General features: G+C 47.8%; 1 protein-coding gene across 1 annotated transcript in view; it reads right to left on the bottom strand.

The window, feature by feature from the left end:
- tjp1a (tight junction protein 1a) overlaps positions 1-26,288 on the bottom strand; it is a 250,349-nt gene that overhangs the window by 45,308 nt on the left and 178,753 nt on the right. Inside the window, exons 8-16 of the mRNA XM_072492586.1 lie at positions 24,201-24,369; positions 23,646-23,793; positions 11,530-11,684; positions 9,598-9,703; positions 7,968-8,118; positions 7,369-7,477; positions 6,863-7,082; positions 6,284-6,468; positions 4,384-4,479 (exon numbers count right to left, since the gene is read on the bottom strand). Of these exons, the coding sequence (XP_072348687.1) occupies positions 4,384-4,479; positions 6,284-6,468; positions 6,863-7,082; positions 7,369-7,477; positions 7,968-8,118; positions 9,598-9,703; positions 11,530-11,684; positions 23,646-23,793; positions 24,201-24,369 (1,339 nt within the window). The remainder of the gene's footprint in view (positions 1-4,383; positions 4,480-6,283; positions 6,469-6,862; positions 7,083-7,368; positions 7,478-7,967; positions 8,119-9,597; positions 9,704-11,529; positions 11,685-23,645; positions 23,794-24,200; positions 24,370-26,288) is intronic.

Here is a 26,288-nt window from a genome sequence, read left to right as displayed (position 1 = left end):
AAGGCCGGCAGCGGCCAAGGTACTTAGGGGGTTTATGGACCAAATGGGGGGAGGGGATCCGTGGAGATTTGCTAGACCGCTGGCCAAAGAGTTCTCCTTTTTCTCCCATGTCCATAAGGTATACTCCCGGATAGATTTCTTCGTTTTGGGAAGGTCACTGATTTAGAGGGTGGAAGGAACTGAGTATTCGGCCATAGCTGTTTCAGACCATACCCCACATTGGGTGGATCTGGAACTAGGAGAGGAGAGGGAGCAGCGTCCACTCTGGTGACTGGATGTGGGATTATTGGCGGATGTGGGATTATTGGCGGATGAGGGAGTCTGCGGAAGAGTGCGGGGATGTATCGAAAGGTACCTGGAGGCCAACGATGATGGGGAGGTACGAGTGGGGGTAGTATGGGAAGCGCTGAAGGCGGTGGTCAGGGGAGAGTTGATCTCCATCAGGGCTCACAGGGGGAAAGCAGAGGCCAAAGAAAGGGAAAGATTACTGGGGGAGATTTGGAGTGTGGATAAAAAATATGCGGAGGCCCCGGACAAAGGACTATACAGGGAGAGGCGACGACTTCAGACGGAGTTCGACCTGCTGACCACAGGGAGGGCAGAGGCACAGTGGAGGAAGGCACAGGGGATGAGATATGAATATGGGGAAAAGGCGAGTTGTCTGTTGGCCCACCAGCTTCGAAAGAGGACAGCGGCGAGGGAAATAGGGGGAGTTAGGGATGAAACGGGAACCACGGTGCGGAGAGCAGGGAAGGTAAATGAGGTGTTCAAGACCTTTTATGAGAGGTTATATAGGTCCCAACCCCCAGAGGGAAAAGAGCGGATGCAGCAGTTTCTGGACCTGACGGGTTCCCGGTGGAATTTTATAGGAAATATGTGGACTTGTTGGCCCCGCTGCTGGTAAGAACCTTTAACGAGGCCAGAGAAGTGGGGACCCTACCCCCAACAATGTCGGAGGCGACGATATCACTAATCCTGAAGGGAGATAAAGACCCGCTGCAATGCAGGTCTTATAGGCCTATCTCACTCCTAAATGTGGACGCTAAGTTGCTGGCAAAAGTGCTGACAATGAGGATAGAGGATTGTGTCCCGGGGGTGGTGCACGAAGATCAGACAGGGTTCGTAAAGGGGAGACAATTGAATGTCAACGTGCGACGGCTATTGGGGGTGATAATGATGCCCCCAGCAGAGGGGGAGGCAGAGATAGTGGCGGCAATGGATGCAGATAAGGCATTTGATAGGGTAGAGTCGGAGTATCTATGGGAGGTGCTGAGGAGGTTCGGGTTCGGGGGGGGGGATTTGTCAACTGGGTTAAACTCCTCTATGGGGCCCCAATGGCAAGTGTAGTCACAAACCGGCAAAGATCGGAGTATTTTCAGCTACACAGGGGAACAAGACAGGGATGCCCGCTGTCCCCATTACTGTTCGCACTGGCAATTGAACCACTGGCCATAGCGCTGAGAGGCTCCAGGAAATGGAGAGGGTTGGTTAGAGGGGGAGAGGAACACAGAGTGTCACTCTACGCGGATGACCTACTGCTGTATGTGGCGGATCCAGTGGGGATCCATGACAGAGGTCATGCAGATATTGAGGGAGTTTGGAGATTTCTCTTGATATAGGCTTAACATGGGGAAGAGCGAGCTTTTCGTAATACACCCTGGGGACCAGAGTAGAGGGATAGATGGCCTGCCGCTAAGGAGAGTGGAAAGAAACTTCCAATACCTGGGGATTCAGATAGCCAGGAGCTGGGGAACCTTACACAGACTCAATCTGACTCGGCTGGTGGAACAAATGGAAGAGGATTTCAAAAGGTGGGATATGCAGCCGCTGTCACTGGCGGGCAGAGTGCAGGCGATTAAGATGATGGTCCCGAGGTTCCTATTTGTGTTTCAATGTCTCCCTATATTGATCACGAAGGCCTTTTTTAAAAAAAAATAGATAGGAGCATCATGAGCTTCGTGTGGGCAAGCAAGGCCCCGAGGGCAAGGAGGGGGTTCCTGCAACGTAGCAGGGACAGAGGGGGACTGGCGTTGCCGAATTTGGGCGACTATTACTGGGCCACCAACGTGGCGATGATCCGTAAGTGGATGATCGAGGGAGAGGGGGCGGCGTGGAAAAGGCTGGAGATGGCGTCCTGCAAAGGAACGAGCTTAAAAGCGCTGGTGACGGCGCCACTACCGCTCTCCCCGAAAAAGCTTACCACGGACCCAGTGGTGGCGGCAACATTAAGTATCTGGGGGCAATGGAGGCGACAGAGAGGTGTGTTGGGAGCCTCGGTGTGGTCCCCGATCAGGAACAACCATAGGTTTGCCCCAGGGAGGTTGGACGGAGGGTTCCAGAGCTGGCACCGGGCAGGAATTAGGAGAGTGGGAGACTTATTTATAGATGGGACGTTTGCGAGCTTGGAAGCGCTAGAGGAAAAGTATGAGCTGCCCCCGGGGAATATCTTTAGGTATATGCAGGTGAGGGCGTTCACGAGACAACAGGTGAGGGAATTTCCACTGCTCCCGACACAAGGGATCCAGGATAGAGTGCTTTCGGGGGTGTGGGTCGGGGAGGGCAAAGTGTCCGAAATATACCGGGAGATGAGAGAAGAGGGGGAGGAGCTGGTAGACGAACTGAAGGGAAAATGGGAAGAGGAGCTCGGGGAGGAGATTGAGGCGGGTTTGTGGGCTGATGCCCTAAGTAGGGTAAATTCCTCTTCCTCGTGTGCCAGGCTTAGCCTGGTCCAATTTAAGGTGCTACATAGAGCACATATAATGGGAACGAGGTTGAGCAGGTTCTTCGGAGTGGAGGACAAGTGCGGGAGGTGCGGGGGAAGCCCGGCGAACCACACACATATGTTTTGGTCGTGTCCGGCACTGGAGGTTTATTGGAGGGGAGTGGCGGGAGTGATCTCGAAGGTGGTGAAGGTCCGGGTCAAGCCAAGCTGGGGGTTAGCTATATTTGGGGTAGCGGATGAGCCGGGAGTGCAGGAGGCAAAAGAGGCCGATATTGTGGCCTTTGCGTCCCTAGTAGCCCGGCGTAGGATTTTACTCATCTGGAAGGAAGCGAAACCCCCCGGTGTGGAGGCCTGGATAAACGATATGGCAGGGTTCATAAAACTGGAGCGGATGAAGTTTGCGCTGAGAGGATCGGCTCAGGGGTTCACCAGGCGGTGGCAACCGTTCCTCGACTATCTAGCGGAACGTTAGGGGGAAAATAGATAGCCAGCAGCAGAGCAGCAGCAGCCCAGAGGGGAGGAGGGAGGGAAGGGTAAATTGTTTGTGTTCTAGATGGGGTGAGGGGGCGGGGGGCGGGAGACTATTTCGTGTTATTTTGTTAGTTCACTATTTTATTTAAACATTGTTATCTATCAGTTATCAGTTACCGTTTTTGTTGATTTGTAAGGGGGAAAAATTGTGTTTGAAAACTTTAATAAAATATATATTTTTTAAAAAGAATAATGAAACAGAGTTGTACCATCTACAACCGTGTTGGTTCGTTTGTATAGCGGAACACCCAACACGACAACAATGAATCATCTTCAAAAACAATAACTCAGCAAATTCAGTACCCAAGAGATTTGAATATGGAAAGGAAACTAGACCTAATGATAGCTCTGCTGTAACTAGAGGTCTGTGCCCCGAGGTCTGCTTCAACAACTGAAGCTGAATGTATGAACATTAACATTTGGATCAAATCATTATTGGAAAACATAGTACTTTTGGTGCCAATAATTTAGGAGAAAGGAATGCTAAGAACTGAAAAGTAAACCACATAGCTTAATCTGAACTACATTTCAGAGAGTCTTTGAAACAGAGTTCAATTTACTCCAATGTTGCTATAAAATACTGTCCTGTGGAGTTTTACCCAAGTATAACTTAAGCATGATTTGTTTGTATTACAATATATCACAAAAAACGGCTCAGATAATATTTGCATATTTTGATGGCGGAGGATGAACAAAAGTACCATCCGAATAGAGACCATTCCTGGCAGCTGCCACATTGGCAGGGAGCAGGTCTCCAGCTCAATGATGGCAGCTCTGTTCAGCTACGACAGCCCAAACTCGGAAATTCAGTGCCTATGCTCCCATGAACAATGGGCACTTGAGTGATGAATCAGAGGACCCCGATTACCTAAACAATTGTTCTCCAGCACCAACCATTATCATGAAATATAGATGAAGATTTGCTCCCCAAGAGGGTGATGGGAGCGGAAACAAATGATTTCAACAGGAAATTGGATGGGTACTTGAAGGAATTAAATTTGCAGAGCTACAGGGACTGAGTGGGGAGTGGGACTGACGGGATTACTCTGCAGGAAGTCAACATGGACTCAATGTAGCAAATGGACTTCTTCTGTGCCGTAAATGACTCGGAGAAGAATGGAAAATCTTACTTGCAATTTCATACAAATCTGTTTCCTCTCGTGCAAGCTTCTCTCGAGCAATATCAGCGAGAGGCCCGAAGATAACCACCGGTCTTAGGAAACCAGCTTTAAGAAAAAACAATCCACAATTGTCATCATACATTAAAAAAACCTACAATTTATAATTTCAACACAATTTCTGTCTAATTCACAGACAATTAAGTTATGGGACATCCTGTGGACAGAAGTTGAAAAGGTTCATTCATCAGCTCACTGTTTTCTTTTCTTTTCAAATTCATTTATGGGTCATGGGCATCAATGGCTAGGTCACCATTTACTGCCCATCCCTAATTGTTCTTGTAAAGCTGCCTTCTTGAACTGCTGCAGTCCCTGTGGTGCAAGTACACACAGTGTGCTGTTAGGGAGGAAGTTCCAGGTTTTTGTCACAGTGATGGTGAAGGAGCAGTGATACATTTCTAAATCAGGATGGCTTCGAGGGGAACCTGCAGGTGTCGGTGTGTCTGTGCTTCCCTCGTCCTTCTCAATGGTAGCAGTTGTGGGTTTGGATGGTGCTGCCTCAGCAGCCTTGATGAGTTACTTGGGAGGAGGAAAGGAGCAGGAAATAAGGGATTAAAGATACTTAGAATTTACAGGACAGATACATATATAACTGAGAAAGAGCCTGAGCAGTTAATTAAAAATGATCAAAGAAATTTGCATATCAAGAGGACTTAATCATTCCAGGAACTAATTTTTAAAAAAAATTAGAGTACCCAATTCACTTTTTCCCCCCAATTAAGTGGCAATTTAGCGTGGCCAATCCACCTACCCTGTACATCTTTTGAGTTGTGGGGGTGAAACCCATGCAGACACAGGGAGAATGTGCAAACTCCACACAGACGGTGACCCAGGGCCGGGATCGAACCTGGGACCTCAGCACCATGAGGCAGCAGTGCTAACCACTGCACCACCGTGCCGCCAGTCCAGGATCTAATTTAGCACAAACAAGCACGTCAGAAACTTCACAATAGGAATCCTTGACGTGCATTCATGAAAACATTTTGTGAGCAATGTACGTAAAACTGCTCGAGTTGTTAACAGTCACATCTCCAGTCTGCTGACAACAGTGAGCAATGCTGCAACGGAAACACCTAGTTGTTTTCACTTGCTCCAACTACAAGCTCTTTGGTGACCTTCCATACTTGGCATAGGGAAGGTACTGCCCCCAGTGCATTGTTAGGGCAGGTTACAGTTCCATGTGCACTCTGGTTTGTAAGCCAGGCACAGATCCATTTTGACTGTCACTGGGTGGGTCACAGATCAAACACAGACCACCCTTCCTCCAAGCTGTGAGCAGGACCATAGAGTTATTGTGTGAAATGTAAATAGTAAGACTCCTTTTACCAGGAGCTTGACATTTAAAGATAATGCCCCAGATGTCAAATGAAATACTGAATCCAATCCGTAATAATTTATCACTGGCAAGGCATTTGCCACATGGAGAGAAACAATGTAGAGATCAACTCCCATGGCCCAAGAATGACATCATAAAATATACTCTGCTACTGCTGAAGCCAGCCTCAGCACCCCTCCTGCCGTGTATCACAAAAAGCTGGGTATTCTATGTAAAACCATTCAATCTAATTATTACAAAGCATCGGTGCTGATAGCATCCATGTGTAACAGAATCACTTACTTCACATCATATGTCATGAGTAGGTAGGTATGTCACACCCAGTCCAGACTTTGAAATGTATTACTGCACTGCACCGACTGAGTTAGGGCACCACCACAACTAGTTAAACAGTATTTTCCAAAAAGGAAATTCTGGCAAACTTGGGATTGTTCTCATGTAATTCCATTGAGAGCAAATAATAAAGAAGATAAGGTGGACAGAGATTCTCTCCGAGTGAACATAAAGTGACATTACCTTCACGAAGAACAACTCTCTCATAAGCTGGAAACTTGGTATGAACTGGCTGAGCTGAAAGATCGTCTCTGCTTTTTCGCAGGTTTCTCTTTGAGCTGCGAAGTCCACGGAACCGCCAGAAATCTGCACGATCCCCACCAGCAGTCTTGGGGAGTGTATACTGCACACTGGACAACTGCTCAGCTCTAGTTAGCACAAAATATGAAAAATATATTACATGACAGGAGGAAACCATGGGAATAAACTATGACTTGATGTTGCAGTGAATGTTTTTTGAGCACTGAGCACTATCACAAATATCATTCCTATCCTGCAATTGGTATTTTTTAAACAAATCCTCAAATACATTGAGAAACAATTTGGAGAGGGTGAATCAGACACTAAACATACCTTGTTGGAACTTTAACTCCCGATTGTTTTGGTTTCTTTCCAGTTATAATTTGGGTACAGGCCAAGAAGGCGTAACTCTTGTTGGAATGTTTCATTGAAAGTATTACAATGCTGCAGTTTTAAGTGGTAATGTCTTTCAGATACAAATGAAAATATAAATGCTATTGGATGAAAGTTCTGATCACACACCTGTTTCTGTTTGGAATGATGCCCCTTTCTACCTCCTTGTGGTTTTTACCGATTCGAATTGCAAGCCAGGAACCCAGCTTCCCATTATAGAGTGTATCCACCACTCGAAACACCTCACCACGGTTAAAACTTAAACCATATGGAGATTCTTTATCATAGTCAAAGTGAGTCCGTATGTAGAAGGAATCTCCCACATCGGATTCCACAATACGCCGATAAACTAGAACAAGAAAATATTTGACCATGAACTTAAAGGAACATGCAGTATTTAAGGTATGGATAAGACTTCAAATCAAATTCAGACCAAGACATTGATAATCAAACAGGAGTAGGTCATTCAACCTTTCAAGCCTGTTAAGTGTTTTAATTTTGAAAAAAAAGCGTTAAGAATCTGTCGGATCCTTTCAACAACCAGTTCCATCTTCGATGGATAATGAATAGTTTAAGAGCTTCCACTTCAAGCCTTCAGCTTACACTGAACTAATAATCACAGTGGTACAGCTCACCATCTTTTTTCTGCTGGGCCAGAATAGTGACCTCATCTCCTTTCGGAAGATCGAGCAGGAACAGAACAGCCTCCTCACGGATGATATTTGCAAAATCCACATTATTTACCTGCAGGAGAGAGAGTTGGATGATAACTCAAGCTGAGCTGTGTTCCTCTCACTTCTCTATATCTTTGGGATATTGGTTACTCGTTTTAAACATCTTGTAATACACTCAATGAAAATACATAGCATGTCCAGCCCAAGTCTGAATCTCTGAGGCCGGAAATGGGATTTGAAAGGTTCACTAATATTTTCAAAGAGCCATGATAAATGCCAATATAAACTTTATTTTCTAATCTGAATGAATGATCTTTAAAAATTTCAGGTTTGATGAAAATGAAATGTTTAAACTGTCAATTTTAGGGATTTATTGATTTGATGATTAGCGAACCCAACATTTCTTTGCTTCGCTCTGAAGTGGTGCTATGTTGTTGGCATTTGATAAACACAAAGCTACAAGAGATTGCAACGTATACTTCAGACGTGTAAAACATTGCCTCCCATCAGAACTGTATTAAAGTCAACCAATTCAATTCATTGGAACAATTCTGCCTTACCTGGAGGATCTGGTCTCCTTCCTCTAAACCTTCTTTAGCTGCTGGACTATCTTCCAATACTCCAGCAACAAATATTCCCACATCATTCCCACCTGCCAGGCGGAGACCAACACTTTCTCCCTTCTTAAACTTCACCAGCTTCATACTTGGCCTGAAAGAGAATACAGTGAGATGTGAAATCACAGCAGAGAACCTTCCCTCTGCAAATTACATTACTTGTTTTAAGCCAGCAAGTACATTCATTGCTTTCTAGTGTCTCTAGCATCGGTACCATTAAGCAGTTTACATATTTGATCACTCAATAATTGCCTGTTTTGGCACTCCATATACCTAATTTGTGCTTTTACCCAAATCTGAATGGTGTCCAAGTAATGAAGAACTCAACATTCAGAAATCGTGCCTTTGATCACCTTTGATCCCAAGAGATTAGACCAGTGAACTCTGGCCAACTTCCAACACAGCCTTCTCCAATAAACACATATTTGATTCAACTAAGTTTGTGGCACAAGCTTTTCCTGTTTGGGTAAAGAGACTAAAAGTATTTGTGTTTGAATGCAACAGGTTAAACGCTTTTACAAATTCCACTAAGAGTTATTCCAACATTCTCATTCCACTTTCAGCAACTTGAGAGATTCTAGAAACAACCAATAATAATAATCTTTATTGTCACAAGTAGGCTGACATTAACACTGCAATGAAGTTACTGTGAAAATCCCCGAGTTGCCACACTCCGGGGCGATTAGGGGCTGGTTTAGCACACTGGGCTAAATAGCTGGCTTTTAAAGCAGACCAAGGCAGGCCAGCAGCACAGTTCAATTCCCTTACCAGCCTCCCCGAACAGGCACCGGAATGTGGCGACTAGGGGGTTTTCACAGTAACTTCATTGAAGCCTACTTGTGGCAATAAGCGATTCTCATTTTCCGGCGCCTGTTCGGGTCCACGGAAGGAGAATTCAGAAAGTCCAATCCACCTAACAAACATGTCTTTCGGGACTTGTGGGAGGAAACCGGAGCACCGGAGGAAACCCACGCAGACACGGGGAGAACGTGCAGACTCCGCAGAGACAGTGGCCCAAGCCGGGAATTGAACCTGGGACCCTGGCGCAGTGAAGCAATAGTGCTAACCACTGTGCTACTGTTTATCCTTCACACAAGCTTCTTCCCATCCTGCCCCATCCCTCTATTTCCTTCACCCTCACGTGTATGCACCAAGTGCTCCTTTTAATGTGCCAATACTCTCTGTTTCATGTCGATGTAGCAGTGAGTTCCAGATCATCACCATCAAGTGTAAAGATAATGCTTGATTCTCTTGCTCTGACACCATCACTCAGAGATAAAGCACAAGCTCTCTCGGTTTTTCACTCTAGTCTGTTTAGTTAACAAAACTACACTTTTTCATTCTTGGCAATGGGTTCACCAGTGGCTATCAAGGTCTCACCCAAAAAGAGCATGTAGGGGAAGGGGTCTTGAAGCCCTGTGAACTTTGATTAGGATCAAATCTGCCATCAACAACCAAGAGGACGACATTTTTTTGAACTACTGGATTCAAACACAGTAAATTGTATATTGCAGTACAAGCACATCATTCCTGATCAAGCTTTGCACAGGTTAGTATCGCATTGTTGAATTACCTCAACATCCCATCATCATGTGACGAGTTTGGAATGGGTGCATCAGCTGGGCTAACAGGCAAATCCACATCAGGTTGGCCAGGCTGAGCATACACTGGCTTGGGCTCTACAGAAATAGTTCATGTTAGACACTAGTTTTGGAAAGCAATCCTTCAATTCAAAGGATATCCTCAAACCTCAACTATGGTCTAACTGGTTTCATTATTTTCCTATTGGAATGTAACCAAATATAATTTAGGAGGCATGGTTAGTAAGTTTGCAGATGACACCAAGATTGGTGGCACAGTGGATAGTGAAGAAGGTTATCTAGGATTGCAACGGGATCTTGATCAATTAGGCCAGTGGGCCGACGAATGGCAGACGGAGTTTAATTTAGATAAATGTGAGGTGATGCATTTTGGCAGATCGAATCAGGCCAGGACCTACTCAGTTAATGGTATGGCGTTGGGGAGAGTTATAGAACAAAGAGATCTAAGAGTACAGGTTCATAGCTCCTTGAAGGTGGAGTCGCAGATGGACAGGGTGGTGAAGAAGGCATTCGGCATGCTTGGTTTCATTGGTCAGAACATTGAATACAGGAGTTGGGACGTCTTGTTGAAGTTGTACAAGACATTGGTACGGCCACACTTGGAATACTGTGTGCAGTTCTGGTCACCCTATTATAGAAAGGATATTATTAAACTAGAAAGAGTGCAGAAAAGATTTACTAGGATGTTACCGGGACTTGATGGTTCGAGTTATAAGGAGAGGCTGGATAGACTGGGACTTTTTTCCCTGGAGCGTAGGAGGCTTAGGGGTCATCTTATAGAGGCCTATAAAATAATGAGGGCCATAGATAAGGTAGATAGTCAACATCTTTTCCCAAAGGTAGGGGAGTCTAAAACTAGAGGGCATAGGTTTAAGGTGAGAGGGGAGAGATTCAGAAGGGCCCAGAGGGGTAATTTCTTCACTCAGAGGGTAGTGAGTGTCTGGAATAGGCTGCCAGAGGTAGTAGTAGAGGCGGGTACAATTGTGTCTTTTAAAAAGCATTTAGATAGTTACATGGGTAAGATGGGTACAGAGGGTTATGGGCCAAGTGCAGGCAACTGGGACTAGCTTAATGGTAAAAACTGGGCGGCATGGACTGGTTGGGCCGAAGGGCCTGATTCCATGCTGTAAACTTCTGTGATTCTATGATAAAAGGGTGTACATTTATAATAATCTTTTTTTAAATCTTTATTATTGTCGCAAATAGGCTTACATTAACACAGCAATTAAGTTACTGTGAAAATCCCCTTTCCAGCACACTATGGCGCCTGTTCGGGTACAAAGAATCATACAGCACACGAGCAGGCCCTTTGGCCCTCCAAGCCTGTACTCGTCATGATACCATCCTTGGCCAAAATCCTCAGCAATTCCTACTGCCGTATCCCTCTATGCCCAACCTATCCATGTATTTGTCGAGATGCCTTTTAAACACCATTAATGTATCTGCTCCCACAACCTCCCTGGCACTGAGGGAGAATTCAGAATGTCCAATTCACCCAACAAGTGCGTCTTTTGGGATTTGTGGGAGGAAACCGGAGCACCCGGAGGAAACCCACGCAGACACGGGGAGAACGTGCAGACTCCACACAGACAGTGACCCAAGCCAGGTCCCTGGCGCTGTGAAGCAACGCTGCTAACCACTGTGATACCAAGAAAACGAGTTTCAACGAGACTTGAAATTCTGAATTAATTTGGCACTGGCCTAATGTGCCTACTGGCCAGTTAAGTCTCCAAATAGCAGAAATGTGGTTTAGTTAACTGAAAACATTTTGGAAATTCTGTCATGTAGCAGAGTGTGAAGATTAGATCAATTACACCTGCTAAATTCTCCAGCTTCCTCCTCCCAACAATGCCCCTGAAAATCACATCACTTCCGTCCAAACAATATTTCTATTTCTAACAGACCTGGTAATGGAGGAGCTTGTTTCTCTGTTCTCTCATCAACAACTGCAGCCACTGGCTCTTCAACAGATTTAGTGACAAACATCTCTTCAGTATTCTTCACTGGTGTGGACACAGCTCCGGCCTTGGGTCCTCTAATTACATCATCTTCACGGGATCTTTGACGAACAAAAATAAAGAAATTGCCACAGCTGTCTTCACTTCACTTTTGCTTTATTTCAACAGAAAGAAAATCTATAGAATTCATGAATACTTGGTAACCTTCTTGTACTTTGAATGTTAGCATAGCAGCAGTGTGCATCAGGCAAAATAATAAATTATATATTTAGGTTCAACAAAATTACTGGTGAAAGCACAGTCGTCAAATTAGATTAGAATGCTCCAACTGCGAATGGTTGTTATACAATTGTTCCTTAATTGTTCCCCCCACCCCACCCACCCTATAAATGTAAAAAAAAAAAATTACAGTACAGGCAGTCCTCGACTTATGATACTCAAGTTATGACGAAAGGCACTTTTGACGTTTATAAATTGACACCCTGCTTGACTTTACAACGCCACACCAGCGGACACCGTCATTCTGCGTCACCCATCTTCCTGGTCAAAGACACTCAGTTACTGTTCCGGTGCATTTTTACTTGGTTCATCTTTGTTTTTCTAAACTTTTTCTTAAAGTTTATATTGAATAATGTTAATTTATTGCTATATTATTTTGTTTATAGTTGATTGAGTACTAAATTCTGGGTTCTTTTAGTGAAAATAAGGATCTGGTCTTGGTTCAGGAACCAATCTACGACTTATAACATTCGAAGGATGTTCCCGATGGTGGGATGTCCAGAACCAGGGCTCACAGTCTGAGGATATGGGGTAAACCATGAGGATAAATTTCTTCACCCAGAGAGTGGTCGGCCTGTGGAATTCGCTACCACAGAACGTAGTTGAGGCCAAAACATTGCATGTTTTCAAGAAGCAGTCAGATATCGCTCTTTGGGGTGAAGGGGATCAAAGGATATGGGAGGAAGGTGGGATTAGGCTATTGAGTTGGATGATCAGCCATGATCATAATGAATAGCGGAGTGGGCTCGAAGGGCCGAATGGCAACCCCCTGTGCCTTTGTCCTATGTTTCTACGGTATGCAGAATGGCCTCTGTGGTGCCAGAGGCAAAGATTGTTTTTTAAATTAAAGTACCCAATTCATTTTTTTTTTCAATTAAGGGGCAATTTAGCGTGGTCAATCGACCTAACCTGCACATCTTTGGGTTGTGGGGGTGAAACCCACGCAAACACGGGGAGAATGTGCAAACTCCACCCGGACAGTGACCCAGAGCCGGAATCGACCCTGGGACCTCGGCGCCGTGAGGCAGCAGTGCTAACCCACTGCGCCACCGTGCTGCCCTGCCAGAGTCAAAGATATTGTGGAGTGGACACTCAGTGGACGACATTCATGAGCAAGACATTCTTCTAAGGAGGGTGATAATAATGGATGGAGAATTAGGCTCAAAGGGCCGAAATAGCTCCTCCTGCTCCTATTTTCTATGTTTCTATGCTCTTATGAGAAAATCGGTTCCAACTGAAGACATTTTGACTTAAAGACGTGGTTTTCAGGGATCACTCGAGTTGTCTAAGGACTACCTGTAATTCTAACCTGTAAAAAAAAAACACTTCATTTTGAAAGCACCTTGAACGTCTCCGAATGTCCCAAAGCACATTACTGCCAAGTACTTTTTTAAAAAAAATAAACAATTTTATTGAGGTATTTTTGCCATTGTAAACAGTTACAGTAATGTGTAAATATCAACACAAAGCAGAAACATAGTGCAAAAGACCACTCCTCTCTCATACAGTACCCGCCTATTTGTCCCTCCTATTCTACCCCCCCCCCCCGACATTTAATTGCCCGCGAAGAAATCGATGAATGGCTGCCATCTTCGGGCGAACCCGAATACAGATCCTCTGAAGGCGAACTTCATTTTTTCCAGCCCTGAAACGTTCGACATGTCCGAGAGCCATGCTTCGGTCTTGGGGGGCTTTGAGTCCCTCCAAGCCAGCAGTATACGTCGCCGGGCTACCAAGGAAGCAAAGGCCAAGCCGTCGGCCTCCCTCTCCTCCTGGACCCCCAGGTCTTCAGAGACCCCAAATATTGTCACCACTGGACTCATCATCACCCTAGTTTTCAGTACCTGGGACATGACGTCCGCAAATCCCTCCCAGTATCTAAGTTTTGGGCATGCCCAGAACATGTGGACGTGATTTGCAGGCCTTCCCGCACACCTAGCGCATTTATCCTCCACCCCAAAAAATTTACTCATCCGGGCCACCGTCATGTGGGCCCAGTAAATCAGGCTGAGCCTAGCACATGTTGCAGTTGAATTTACCCTACTCAGGACTTCCGCCCATTCCCCCCTCCTTCATCTCCTCGCCGAGTTCCTCCTCCCACTTGAGAGCTTCAGTTCCTGTCTGGGACTCCTCCCCTTTCATAAGTTCACGGTAAATATCCAAGACTTTCCCCTTTCCTACCTCTCCCCTAGACACTACTCTGTCCTGGATCCCATTTGGCGGGAGACGTGGGAAGGATGGGACCTGTCTACCTATGAAGTCACACGCTTGCAAGTCCAAAAGTCATTCCCTCGGACTAGTCCGAATTTCTCCTCCAAGGCACTCCTGCTCGAGAAGCAAACCCCCCCCCCCCCCCCAAGAACATATCGCCCATCCTTCCCATCCCCGACCGCCACTCTGTTACCGACTTTAGATCCCTCCCATGTCAGCAAAATAACTTCCACCCCTCACCCCTAGCAACACCACCCCTCTGTAACCCGACCCCTGCCATGTACTGGCTGTATGCACCCCCCCCACCTGACTCCCTTGACCAGCTTCCCGCTAGCCCGGTGACTCATCCCTCCGGCGCCCACTTGTCTCGCTCCCATTGATCCCCCAAACTCACCCCCCACCCATCCACACCTATCCCCGATGTGTTCTGCTCGAGCAGTCTCCCTGCAGTAAGGGAGTTCAAACAAAAAACAAGGGCAATTAAACAAAGACCCGAGCCCGCTCCAGCTGTAATGCTGTTCCAGTTGTGTAAACAGATGAGTGATACCGATCACCCCTTTCTGCGCATTTATAATAAAAACACACAGCAACACAGTACCCGCGTAACCCTCCTACATCCAATACCTTTACCCCCCCCCCCCCCCATTTCTTCCCGCCAACATTTCTGTTACGTTGGAAGCTCCAAAATGAGAAAAACACAAAGAAAAAGCAAAAAGATAACTCAAAAGAGAGAGGGGGCACCCGTCCCCCCCCCTCGCCCATTGTATCCATAGGCAGCAAAATCAGAAAAAAGCAACTACAAAGTACCTGTGAAGCAACAAAAAATATGAAGTCAGTCCAAGAAAACTAGAAGTCCCACAGACAATAATACTCAAGACTCTGACTTTGGTCCATGGGTCCTCAATTCGGCACCAGTCCCTGATCCTTTGCGAACACCATCGCCTCATCGGGGTCCATTAAGTAGTAATGCTGGCTCTGGTGTGTGACCCAAAGCGCGCGGCAGGAAAAGCAGACCGAACTTCACGTGCTTTTAAAGGCTGCTCGCTGCCTGGCCACCTCTTGACTTGGGTCTTGGTAAATGCGCAGGACATTGTTGTTCCATGTACAGCTCTTCATACTCTTTGCCCACTGAAGTACCCGCTCCTCGTCTGTGAACCTGTGGAACCTGATCAACACTGCCTCACCTGTGTGCCCCATCCAGCTCCAGCAGTCGCAGAAAGGAGTTAGCCCCCATCAGCTGCTGCAACAGGTCTGCCACAAACGTCATGGCATCCGCTCCTTCGGCCCCCTCTGGGAGGCCAATAATTCTCAAATTTTGTCTGCGGGCTCTGTTTTCCAGGTCTTCACAATTCTGTCAAGCAGCCTTCTCTGTCGCTCCTTCAACCCATCTATCTCTATTGCAGCGATCGTTTGTGTGTCCGCCTGTTCTTCCACCGCGTGCTCCAGCTCCTTGACCTTTTTGTCCTGGGCCTCTAGCCTTTGGTTCACTTTGGTCCGGTTCGCCATCTTTGGTCCCGCGTCAGCTCCCACACCACTTTGTCTCTGCCCCTTCTTTTCCTGCTTTCGCTGCTTTCTGCTCTTTTGTTTCCATACAGCTCCGCACACTTCAATCAGCAACTTTGTGGCCGTCTTTTTCAGCGCTCAAAAGTTCCGAAAAGTCGGGAAACCAGGTCCAAAAAGCCAGCCAGAGTGAAAGCCACCGAATGTGCGACTCACTCCCTCATAACCGCCACCGGAAGTCCTCCAAATGAAGTACTTTTAAAGTACTGTTGTATTATAGAAAATGAGATAGCCAATTTACATGCAGAAAGATGTCACATATACTGTAAGATACTTGTACAATTAAATTCCTTTGGTAATTTAGAACATACAGTGCAGAAGGAGGCCATTTGGCCCATCGAGTCTGCACCGACCCACTTCAGCCCTCACCCACCCTATCCTGGCAACCCACTAACCCCTCTTAACCTTTTTTGGTCACTAAGGTCAATTTATCATGGCCAATCCACCTAATCTGCATATCTTTGGACTGTGGGAGGAAACTGGAGCACCCGGAGGAAACCCACACAGACACGGGGAGAACGTGCAGACCCGCACAGACAGTGACCCAGCGGGGAATCGAACCTGGGACCCTGGCGTAAGATCTGTAACTTCGTACTGTGCTCACATTCTTTTTTTTTTTAAATATATTTTATTGAAATTTTTTTTCCCTGAGCAACATTTTTCCCGCTTACAAAACAAACGAAACGATAACAATAACAAAACAGAAATTTTTTATTAATAATAATAATATACAAGTAACAAAACCTCGTACTCTATTGACCTATACTCAACTAAGCCTCCTTCCACCCTCCACCGCCCCCCCCCCCCCCCCCCCCCCGGGTGGCTGCTGCTGGTCATCTGTCTTCCCTCTAACGTTCCCCTAGGTAGTCGAGAAATGGCTGCCACCGCCTGGTGAACCCTTGAGCCGATCCTCTCAGGGCAAACTTTATCTGCTCCAGTTTAATAAACCCCGCCATATCGTTTACCCAGGCCTCCAGTCCGGGGGGTTTCGCCTCCTTCCACATGAGTAGGATCCCGCGCCGGGCTACTAGGGACGCAAAGGCCACGACATCGGCCTCTTTCGCCTCCTGCACTCCTGGCTCTTCCGCAACTCCAAATAGAGCTAACCCCCAGCCTGGTTTGACCCGAGCCTTCACCACCTGCGAAATCACTCCGTCACTCCCTTCCAATACCCTTCCAGTGCCGGGCACGCCCAAAACATATGTGCGTGGTTTGCCGGGCTCCCGCCACACCTCCCACATTTGTCCTCCACTCCAAAGAACCTGCTCAATCTTGCCCCCGTTATGTGTGCTCTATGTAGCACCTTAAATTGAATCAGGCTAAGCCTGGCGCATGAGGAAGAGGAATTTACCCTGCTTAGGGCATCAGCCCACATACCCTCCTCTATCTCCTCCCCTAATTCTTCTTCCCACTTTCTTTTTAGTTCGCCCACCGACTCCTCCCCCTCTTCCCTCATCTCTCTATAAATCTCTGACACCTTGCCCTCTCCGACCCACATCCCTGAAAGCACCCTGTCCTGTATCCCCTGTGTCGGGAGCCGCGAAAATTCCCTCACCTGTTGTCTAGTAAACGCCCTCACCTGCATATATCTCAAGAAATTCCCCCGGGGTAACTTATACTTTTCCTCCAGTGCTCCCAAGCTCGCAAAAGTCCCATCTATGAATAAATCTCCCACCTTCCTAATTCCCAACTGGTACCAGCTCTGAAATCCTCCATCCATTCTTCCTGGGGCGAACATATGGTTGTTCCTGATAGGGGACCCCACCAGGGCTCCCGCACCCCTCTCTGTCGCCTCCACTGTCCCCATATGTTCAGTGTTGCTGCCACCACCGGGTTCGTGGTGTACTTTTTCGGTGAGAACGGTAGCGGCGCCGTCACCAGCACCTCTAGACTCGTCCCTTTACAGGACCTTCTCTCCAGCCTTTTCCACGCCGCTCCCTCACCCTCCATCATCCATCTACGTATCATTGCCACATTGGCGGCCCAATAATAATCTCCCAAGTTCGGTAGTGCCAGTCCTCCTCTGTCCCTACTGCGCTGAAGGAACCCCCTCCTTACTCTCGGAACTTTCCCTGCCCACACAAAGCTCGTAATGCTCCTATCTATTTTCTTAAAAAAGGTCCTGGTGATTAAAATAGGGAGACATTGAAATACAAATAAGAACCTCGGGAGGACCATCATCTTAATTGCTTGCACCCTGCCCGCCAGCGATAAAGGCTACATGTCCCACCTCTTGAAGTCCTCCTCCATTTGTTCTACCAGCCGTGTCAGATTAAGTCTGTGCAAGGTTCCACAGCTCCTAGCGATCTGAATCCCCAAGTATCGGAAGTTTCTTTCCACTTTCCTTAGCGGTAAGCTTTCTATCTCTCTACTCTGGTCCCCTGGATGTATCACATATAATTCACTCTTCCCCATGTTTAACCTATACCCCGAAAATTCCACGAACCTCCTCAAGATTCGCATAACCTCTATCATCCCCCCCGCTGGGTCCGACACGTATAGCAATAGGTCATCCGCGTATAACGAGACTCGGTGTTCTTCTCCCCCTCTAGTCACCCCTCTCCATTTCCTGGAGTCTCTCAACGCCATGGCCAGAGGTTCAATTGCCAACGCAAACAACAATGGAGACAGCGGGCATCCCTGTCTTGTTCCCCTATATAATCGGAAATACTCCGATCTATGTCGACCTGTAACTACGCTTGCCGTTGGTGCCCCATAAAGTAGTCTAACCCAGCGAATAAACCCGTTCCCAAACCCAAACCTCCTTAACACTTCCCATAAATACTCCCACTCCACCCTATCAAATGCCTTCTCTGCGTCCATTGCCGCCACTATCTCTGCCTCCCCCTCCACTGAGGGCATCATTATCACCCCTAATAGCCGTCGCACGTTAACATTCAATTGTCTCCCTTTTACGAACCCTGTCTGGTCTTCGTGCACCACCCCTGGGACACAGTCCTCTATCCTCGATGCCAGCATCTTTGCTAGCAGTTTGGCGTCCACGTTCAATAGTGAAATAGGTCTATAAGGCCCACACTGCATCGGATCTTTGTCCCTCTTCAGAATTAGCGATATCGTCGCCTCCGACATTGTCGGGGGTAGTGTCCCCCCTTCCCTGGCCTCATTGAACGTCCTCGCCAACAACGGGGCCAACAAGTCCACATATTTTCTGTAGAATTCCACCGGGAACCCGTCCGGCCCCGGGGCCTTCCCTGCTTCCCAGTCCCTTAATAACCTCGTCCACCTCAATCGGCACCCCCAGGCCTGCCACCGCCTGCTCCTCCACTTTCGGGAACCTCAACTGGTCCAGGAACTGCCGCATCCCCTCCTCTCCCTCTGGGGGCTGAGACCTATACAGTTCTTCATAAAAGGTCTTAAACACCTCATTTATCTTTCCTGCCCTTCGCACAGTGTCTCCCCTTTCATCCCTAATTCCTCCTATCTCCCTCGCTGCTGCCCTCTTTCGCAGTTGGTGCGCCAACAGGCGACTAGCCTTTTCCCCATATTCATACCTCCTCCCCTGTGCCTTCCTCCACAGTACCTCCGCCTTTCTGGTGGTCAGAAGGTCAAACTCGGTCTGGAGTCGTCTCCTCTCCCTGTATAGCTCCTCCTCCGGGGTCTCTGCAAATTCCCTGTCCACCCTTAAAATCTCCCCCAGTAATCTATCCCTTTCCTTGGCCTCTGTTTTCCTTTTGTGGGCCCCAATAGAAATCAGCTCTCCTCTGACCACCGCTTTTAGTGCTTCCCAGACCACTCCCACAGGGACCTCGCCATTGTCATTGACCTCCAGGTATCTCTTGATACACCCCCTCACTCTTGCACACACTCCCTCATCCGCCATCAGTCCCACATCTAATCGCCAGAGTGTTCTCTGCTCCCTGTCCTCTCCTACTTCCAGGTCCACCCAATGTGGGGCATGATCCGAAACCGCTATGGCTGAGTATTCAGCTTCTTCCACCCTAGAGATCAACGACCTTCCTAAAACAAAAAAATCTATCTGGGAGTACACTTTATGGACGTGGGAGAAGAAGGAATACTCCCTAGCCCTGGTTCTAAGAAATCGCCATGGATCCACTCCCCCCATTTGGTCCATAAACCCCTTAAGTACCTTGGCCACTGCCAGCCTTCTTCCAGTCCTTGAGCTGGATCTATCTAGCCCCGGGTCCAGCACCGTATTGAAGTCCCCTCCTAAAATCAAATTTCCTGCCTCCGGGTCTGGAATACGCCCCAGCATCGGTCTCATGAACCCCGCATCGTCCCAATTTGGGGCATACACATTAGCCAACACGACCTCCATTCCCTCCAGCCTACCACTCACCATTACATATCTACCTCCACTATCTGCTACGATGGTCTTTGCTTCAAATGCTACCTGTTTCCCCACCAAAATGGCCACCCCTCTGTTCTTTGCGTCCAGTCCTGAGTGGAACACTGGTCCCACCCATCCTTTCCTTAGCCTAACTTGGTCCGCTACCTTTAGGTGCGTCTCTTGGAGCATAACCACGTCTGCCCTTAGTCCTTTCAAATGCGCGAGCGCTCGGGCCCTTTTTATCGGTCCATTCAGGCCTCTCACGTTCCACGTGATCAGCCTCACTGGGGGGCTACCTGCCCCCCTCCCGTGTCGACTAGCCATTACCTTCTCTAGGCCAGTCCCATATCCCGCCTCCGCGCTCCCGCTCGCTCCCCCAGCGTCGCATTCCGCCCCCGACCACCCTCTCTTTAGCCATTTCCTTTTGGATTTCCGCAGCAGCAACCCAGTTGTCCCCTCCCCCTCCCCCCCCTCCGCTAGATCCCTATCCAGCTTGATTGCTCCCCCCATATCACTTCCATAAGTCAGCTGACTTCAACTGACCCCGGCTACTCCTGCTCGCTCCTCGAACCCCCCGGTGTGAGGGAACTCCCATCCGCCTTGCGCCTGTTTTCCCGCCTTATTCTTTCTGGCGCGGGAACATCCCTTTACCTGACCCGCCTCTTATGGCGCAGCTCCCTTTCCCCTCCCCCTCTCCTTCCCCATTCTCCGACTATGTCCCGCCTCTCCCCCCTCACCGGCGCCCACATTTCCCCAGTGTCCCCCCCCCTTCCCTGTTTACTTCTCGATTAACTTTCACCATCCCATTAACAAAAACAATAATAACAACAATAACAGTTCCCTGCAGCATCAGTCCCTCAGTTCCGGTCCAGTTTCTCTTCATTGATGAAGGACCATGCTTCCTCCGCCGTCTCGAAATAATAGTGTCTCTCCTGATGCGTGACCCATAGTCTTGCCGGCTGCAGCATCCCAAACTTCACCTTCCTTTTGTGCAAAACCTCTTTGGCTCAGTTGAAGCTCGCCCTCCTTCTCGCCACCTCCGCACTCCAATCCTGGTAGATCCTTACCACAGCATTCTCCCATCTGCTACTCCGCACCTTTTTAGCCCATCTCAGGACCTCTTCTCTGTCCTTAAGGCGGTAGAATCGCACGATTATCGCCCTCGGTGGTTCTCCCGCTTTTGGTCTTCTCGCCAGGATCCGATTTGCCCACTCCACCTCCATGGGGCCCGCAGGGGCCTCAGCACCCATCAGTGAGCTCAGCATCTTACTTGCGTACGCTCCACAGTCCACTCCTTCCACACCCTCCGGGAGACCTAGTATCCTAAGGTTCTTCCTTCGCGCTCCATTTTCAAGGGCCTCAATCCTGTCAGCACACTTTTTATGAAGTGCCTCGTGCGTCTGAGTCTTGACCGCCAGGCCCAGGACCTCGTCCTCAATACCTGACACCGTCTGCTCCACCACGCGAAGTTCAGTCTCCTGGGTCTTTAAAGTCTCCTTAAGCCCCTTAATTGCCTGTAACAACGGGGTCATTACCTCCTTCTTCAGCAGGTCCACGCACCGTCTCACAACCTCGTCCTGCTCAGGCCCCCATGTCACCTGCGATCCCTCCGCCGCCATTTTGTTCTCCACTCCCTCTGACCTTCTGATTGCAGATTCTTCGGGCTGCAGCCGCTGCCGCCGGTTTTTCCCTCCGTCGTTCGGGGGGGATTCCCTTCCCTCGCGCCTCGCACCGGGTTTTTCGGCCGGCAAAGTCCCCGTTGGGGCTCTTAAAAGAGCCCGAAGTTCCATCGGAGCTGGAGCCGCCAAAACGTGCGGCTAGCTCATCCCTGCCGCAACCGGAAGTCGTGCTCACATTCTTTGATAATACTCGCCAGATTAAATTATGGGGTGATCACTCACAGAACAACATGGCTGCTGCTACGCATCATACTGCATGTGCACAGTTTCAACATGGTAGCTGTGCCCGATGCGAATTGCACTATTTACTTCTTTAGTGGATGCATAACACCAGAAATGCTATTCACCGACATGCATAAAGACCTGAAATGCCAGCAGGACTGCATTCTTTAACATTCCACCAAACAACGTGCATCTCAATTTTCACCCATTCTTTGTGCTTGATGTTATTCTGAATAACAATGCCAAAACTAATGCACTCTTCTGAGCTTAGGCAACAAATCTTACTGACAGATACCACCCAAACAAAGGCAGGAAACGGAGACAATCAATATCTAGCTTTCTTCAAGATGTCAAACTGAACATTTTCTACACAAGAGAAAAATAATTAATTTGCATGCTAGGAAGACAAAAACTATAGGACTCGAGGTGTAATCGGAGCAGGATTTGCTGTCAGGGAGCTCAGACCAGGTGACAAACTCAAACTTGCCAGGAACAGAGAAGGCAGTTTGAGAAACCTGAAAACAGTTGCTCTTCAAGACCTGCTGTACAGACTGCTGGACACTGAAGCTGCACACAGAATTTGATACAGGGAGGCCGATAAATTACATGCATTCCCATCTCACAACTGTCGCTTATCGACTTACTGACCATCATTTAATCCTACTGTTATAACCTGCCTACTTACCATTGGCTGGGGACTAATGACAATCCCACAATCCTGTGGGAGTAGGAGCTTCCCCAATGAGGGGGGCGGAGAAACCATTAGTAAACTCCTAGTATAAATAAAGCTGGCCAGTTTAGGAACCAGCAGGAAGGAGTGTGCAGCAAGGGACGTTGCTGCTGCTGTTATATATATGTTATTGTAAATAAATGTTATTACTTTGTATCCTTAAAACTCGTGCTGGATTCTTCATGGCCCTCACAAAACCTACTCAATCCAAACCTTTCAGCAAAGATAAACACATGTACGTTCCAATGACCCCGTAAATGTTCTCATAGAATTTACAGTGCAGAAGGAGGCCATTCGGCCCATCGAGTCTGCACCGGCTCTTGGAAAGAGCACCCTACCCAAGTCCACACCTCCACCCTATCCCCATAACCCAGTAACCCCACCCAACACTAAGGGCAATTTATCATGGCCAATCCACCTAACCTGCACGTCTTTGGACTGTGGGAGGAAACCCACGCAGACACAGGGAGGACGTGCAGACTCCGCACAGACAGTGACCCAAGCCGGAATCGAACCTGGGACCCTGGAGCTGTGAAGCAATTGTGCGATCCACAATGCTACCGTGCTGCCTGTTCGCTCAGTCCTTTCATATTTCGACACACTTTTAAGTTACAAATTATTTTAACAGACTGGCACCTCCTTCAAGGAGTTCTTGAAGTTCCGCCTGGTCCTGCAGCCCCAGCCCGGCACAAAGGCATAAATTGTTGGGCAGGGAATGTTTCAGTACCACGCTCACAATATTCAGGGAATAAAATCAAAGTAGCCATCACCAAACTGGAGATGGCACAGGTAAAGTAGGGCAAACTGCCTCATTCTGATATGAGAGTTCTCTGATCCTACAGCCAAAACAAAGATACAATTTTTCCCAATCAGATTGTGGAATATACAAACAGACACGTAACTCTAGATGCTTAGGTTAGAGAGCTTTCAGACCCGTTATGTGGTTTTTGGCTGTAAACCCATTTAACCATTCAGAAACACCAGTGCAAGTAAAGGTGACAAAATAAGCAGGTCCAACTGCAATGCAAGCCTTGACACAAAGCAATTTCTTAGAAAAAGAGCAAACGCCTACCTCCCATTGCTGATGGGCTGTGGAGAATGGCGCGAATGGTCAGACCAGTCTGACCTTTTATCAGGCGAACGTGAACGACTGCGTAATCGTGGTCTCTCGTTTGAATGGTTGGAATGATCAGATACTAATGAATGAATTTCTGAAATATCTAACAACAAAATTCACAGGTTAATTTGTTATTCCTGAAAAAAATGCAAAAATACAAATCAACCATTCACTGATTCACAAAAACGTAATTCTACAAATAAATATAACATTGTACATGGCAGAATATCAATGTCTCACCTTTATATGTACCACCATGTGGAGCACACAGCAATTGTTCAAGTCTCTAAGCGAACAATTGTACTCGAATAATGGGTCTGCCCGTCAAGCTGGCTTATCAATTAAAGCTGGCAATAAAAGCCAATGACAGATTTCTCAAGGCATGTTCAGTACCGCCTGATAAGCAACTAAGTTAATGCACTTAGTTTCTACTCAATCTGTAACTTACATTTAAAGCCCGAACAGTAGGGGCTTTACTGTCCTTGAAAGCCAATTGGCTCAAACACTCACCGTCTCTTTCAGAAGCATTTGCAGAAGGAATGCTGTCATCCAAATCAGGCACGTTAAGGAGAGTGGCTCTCTCATCTCTCTGCACCACCATTTTAAGTTTGCCCTTCGACCTTTCGATTAGTTTCTTTGCATCTCCCAGTGACATGTTTTCTGTAACGGTGCCATTGATCTGTAATGGAACAAATTAATCGCAATAAGGAAGAATCTGGTGCCTGACTACAAATAGCACATGCCTTATCTGAAGGCAGCAGCCAGAGCGGGACAATAGCTTTCTCCAAGTACAAGTAGTTAAAACAGTGCTAACATTCTCTTCCTTATCAGCATGCCCTGTGCAACACAGGGATTGTTTAAATGGAGTAAAAATTACAAAAGCATTCGCCAATTAGCTTAACAAACCATCAAACTAAACCTAAAGCTGAAGACAAAACCTTACTAAACAGAGTCATTTAGCTTGATTGTGATACTTTACACAAAACGTCAAGCCTGGATACTGTGCCAGACTTGCTGCATTTGGACACGGACTGCTCTATTATCTGAGGAGTCACGAATGGTGCTGAACATTGTGCAGTCATCAGAAAACATCCCCACTTTTGACCTTGTGATGGAAAGAAGGTCATTGATGAAGCAGCAGAATATGGCTGGGCCTAAGGCACTAACCCGAAGAACTCATGCAGTTATACCCTGGAGCTAAGGTGACTGACCTCCAACAACCACAAACATCTTCCTTTGTGCCAGGTGTGACTCCAACCAGCAAAGAGTTTTCCCGCTGAGACCAGTTTTGCAAGGGTTCCATGATGCTCTGCTTGGTCAAATGTTGCCTTGACGTAAAGGTGGCACGATGGTGCAGTGGTTAGCACTGTTGCCTCACGCACCAAGGAGCCGGGTTCGCTCCCAGCTCCGGATCACTGGCCATGTGGAGTTTGCACATTCTCCCCTTTCTGCATGGGTCTCATCCCCACAACCCAAAGAAGTGCAAGGTAGGTGGATTGGCCACGCTAAATTGTCACTTAAAAAATAATTGGGGGGACTTCCGGGTGCGGCGATGACCAGCTAAGTCGCACGTTTCGGCAGCTCCCAGTGGAACGGACTTTTGGGCTCTTAATAGGAGCCCCAACGGCAATTTAAACGGCCAAAAACACTGTGCGGTAAACCAGAAGGGAATCCCCCCGGACACGTATGGATAAGGGAGAGGATAGCGGCCGGATTGCGGAGGATCCTCTGGAGCAGCGGCAAGGAAGGCAAGCACAAAGCAAGATGGCGTCGGAAGGTGGCCGTTTTTTATGGGGCCCGGACCAACAAGAGTTCCTGCGGCGCTGTGTGGAAGAACTGAAAAAGGAGTTGAAGAAGGAGCTGTTGGCCCCGATATTACAGGCGATTGATGGGCTAAAGGAGGAGCAGAAGACCCAAGAGCAGGAGCTTCGGGTCGTGAAGGCAAAGACTGCTGAAAACGAAGATGAAATACAGGGCCTGGTGGTGAAGACAGAGACGCACGACACAAAAGGTGTGTGGAAAGGCTGGAAGTACTGGAGAATAATTCGAGGAGGAAGAATGTAAGGATTCTTGGTCTTCCCGAAGGCGCAGAAGGGGCGGACGTCGGGGCATATGTGAGCACGATGCTTCACTCGCTAATGGGATCGGAGGCCCCGACGGGCCCTTTGGAGGTGGAGGGAGCTTATCGAGTTTTGGCGCGAAGACCGAGGGCTGGAGAAATACCTCGAGCTATAGTGGTGAGGTTTCTCCGCTATACTGACAGAGAGACAGTCCTCAGATGGGCGAAGAAAAACTCTGAGCTGTAGGTGGGAGAACGCGGTGATCCGCGTATACCAGGATTGGAGTGCGGAGGTGGCGAGAAGGAGGGCAAGTTTTAATCGGGCTAAGGCGGTGCTTCACAAAAAGAAGATCCAGTTTGGAATGTTACAACCGGCGAGATTGTGGGTCACACACCAAGGGAAGCACCACTACTTTGAGACGGCAGAAGAGGCGTGGACATTCATTGTGGACGAGAAGCTGGAATAGTCTGGCGAGAGAAAGAACTTTTGGGACAAAGTGGTGGGGTGATTATGTGGGGCGAGAAAAAAGGGGGGGGGG

Source organism: Scyliorhinus torazame, chromosome 30, assembly GCF_047496885.1.
Source record: "Scyliorhinus torazame isolate Kashiwa2021f chromosome 30, sScyTor2.1, whole genome shotgun sequence".
Taxonomy (NCBI): Eukaryota; Metazoa; Chordata; class Chondrichthyes; order Carcharhiniformes; family Scyliorhinidae; genus Scyliorhinus; species Scyliorhinus torazame.
The sequence above is the reverse complement of the archived record's forward strand: the minus strand, read 5'-3'. Positions and strand labels throughout refer to the sequence as shown.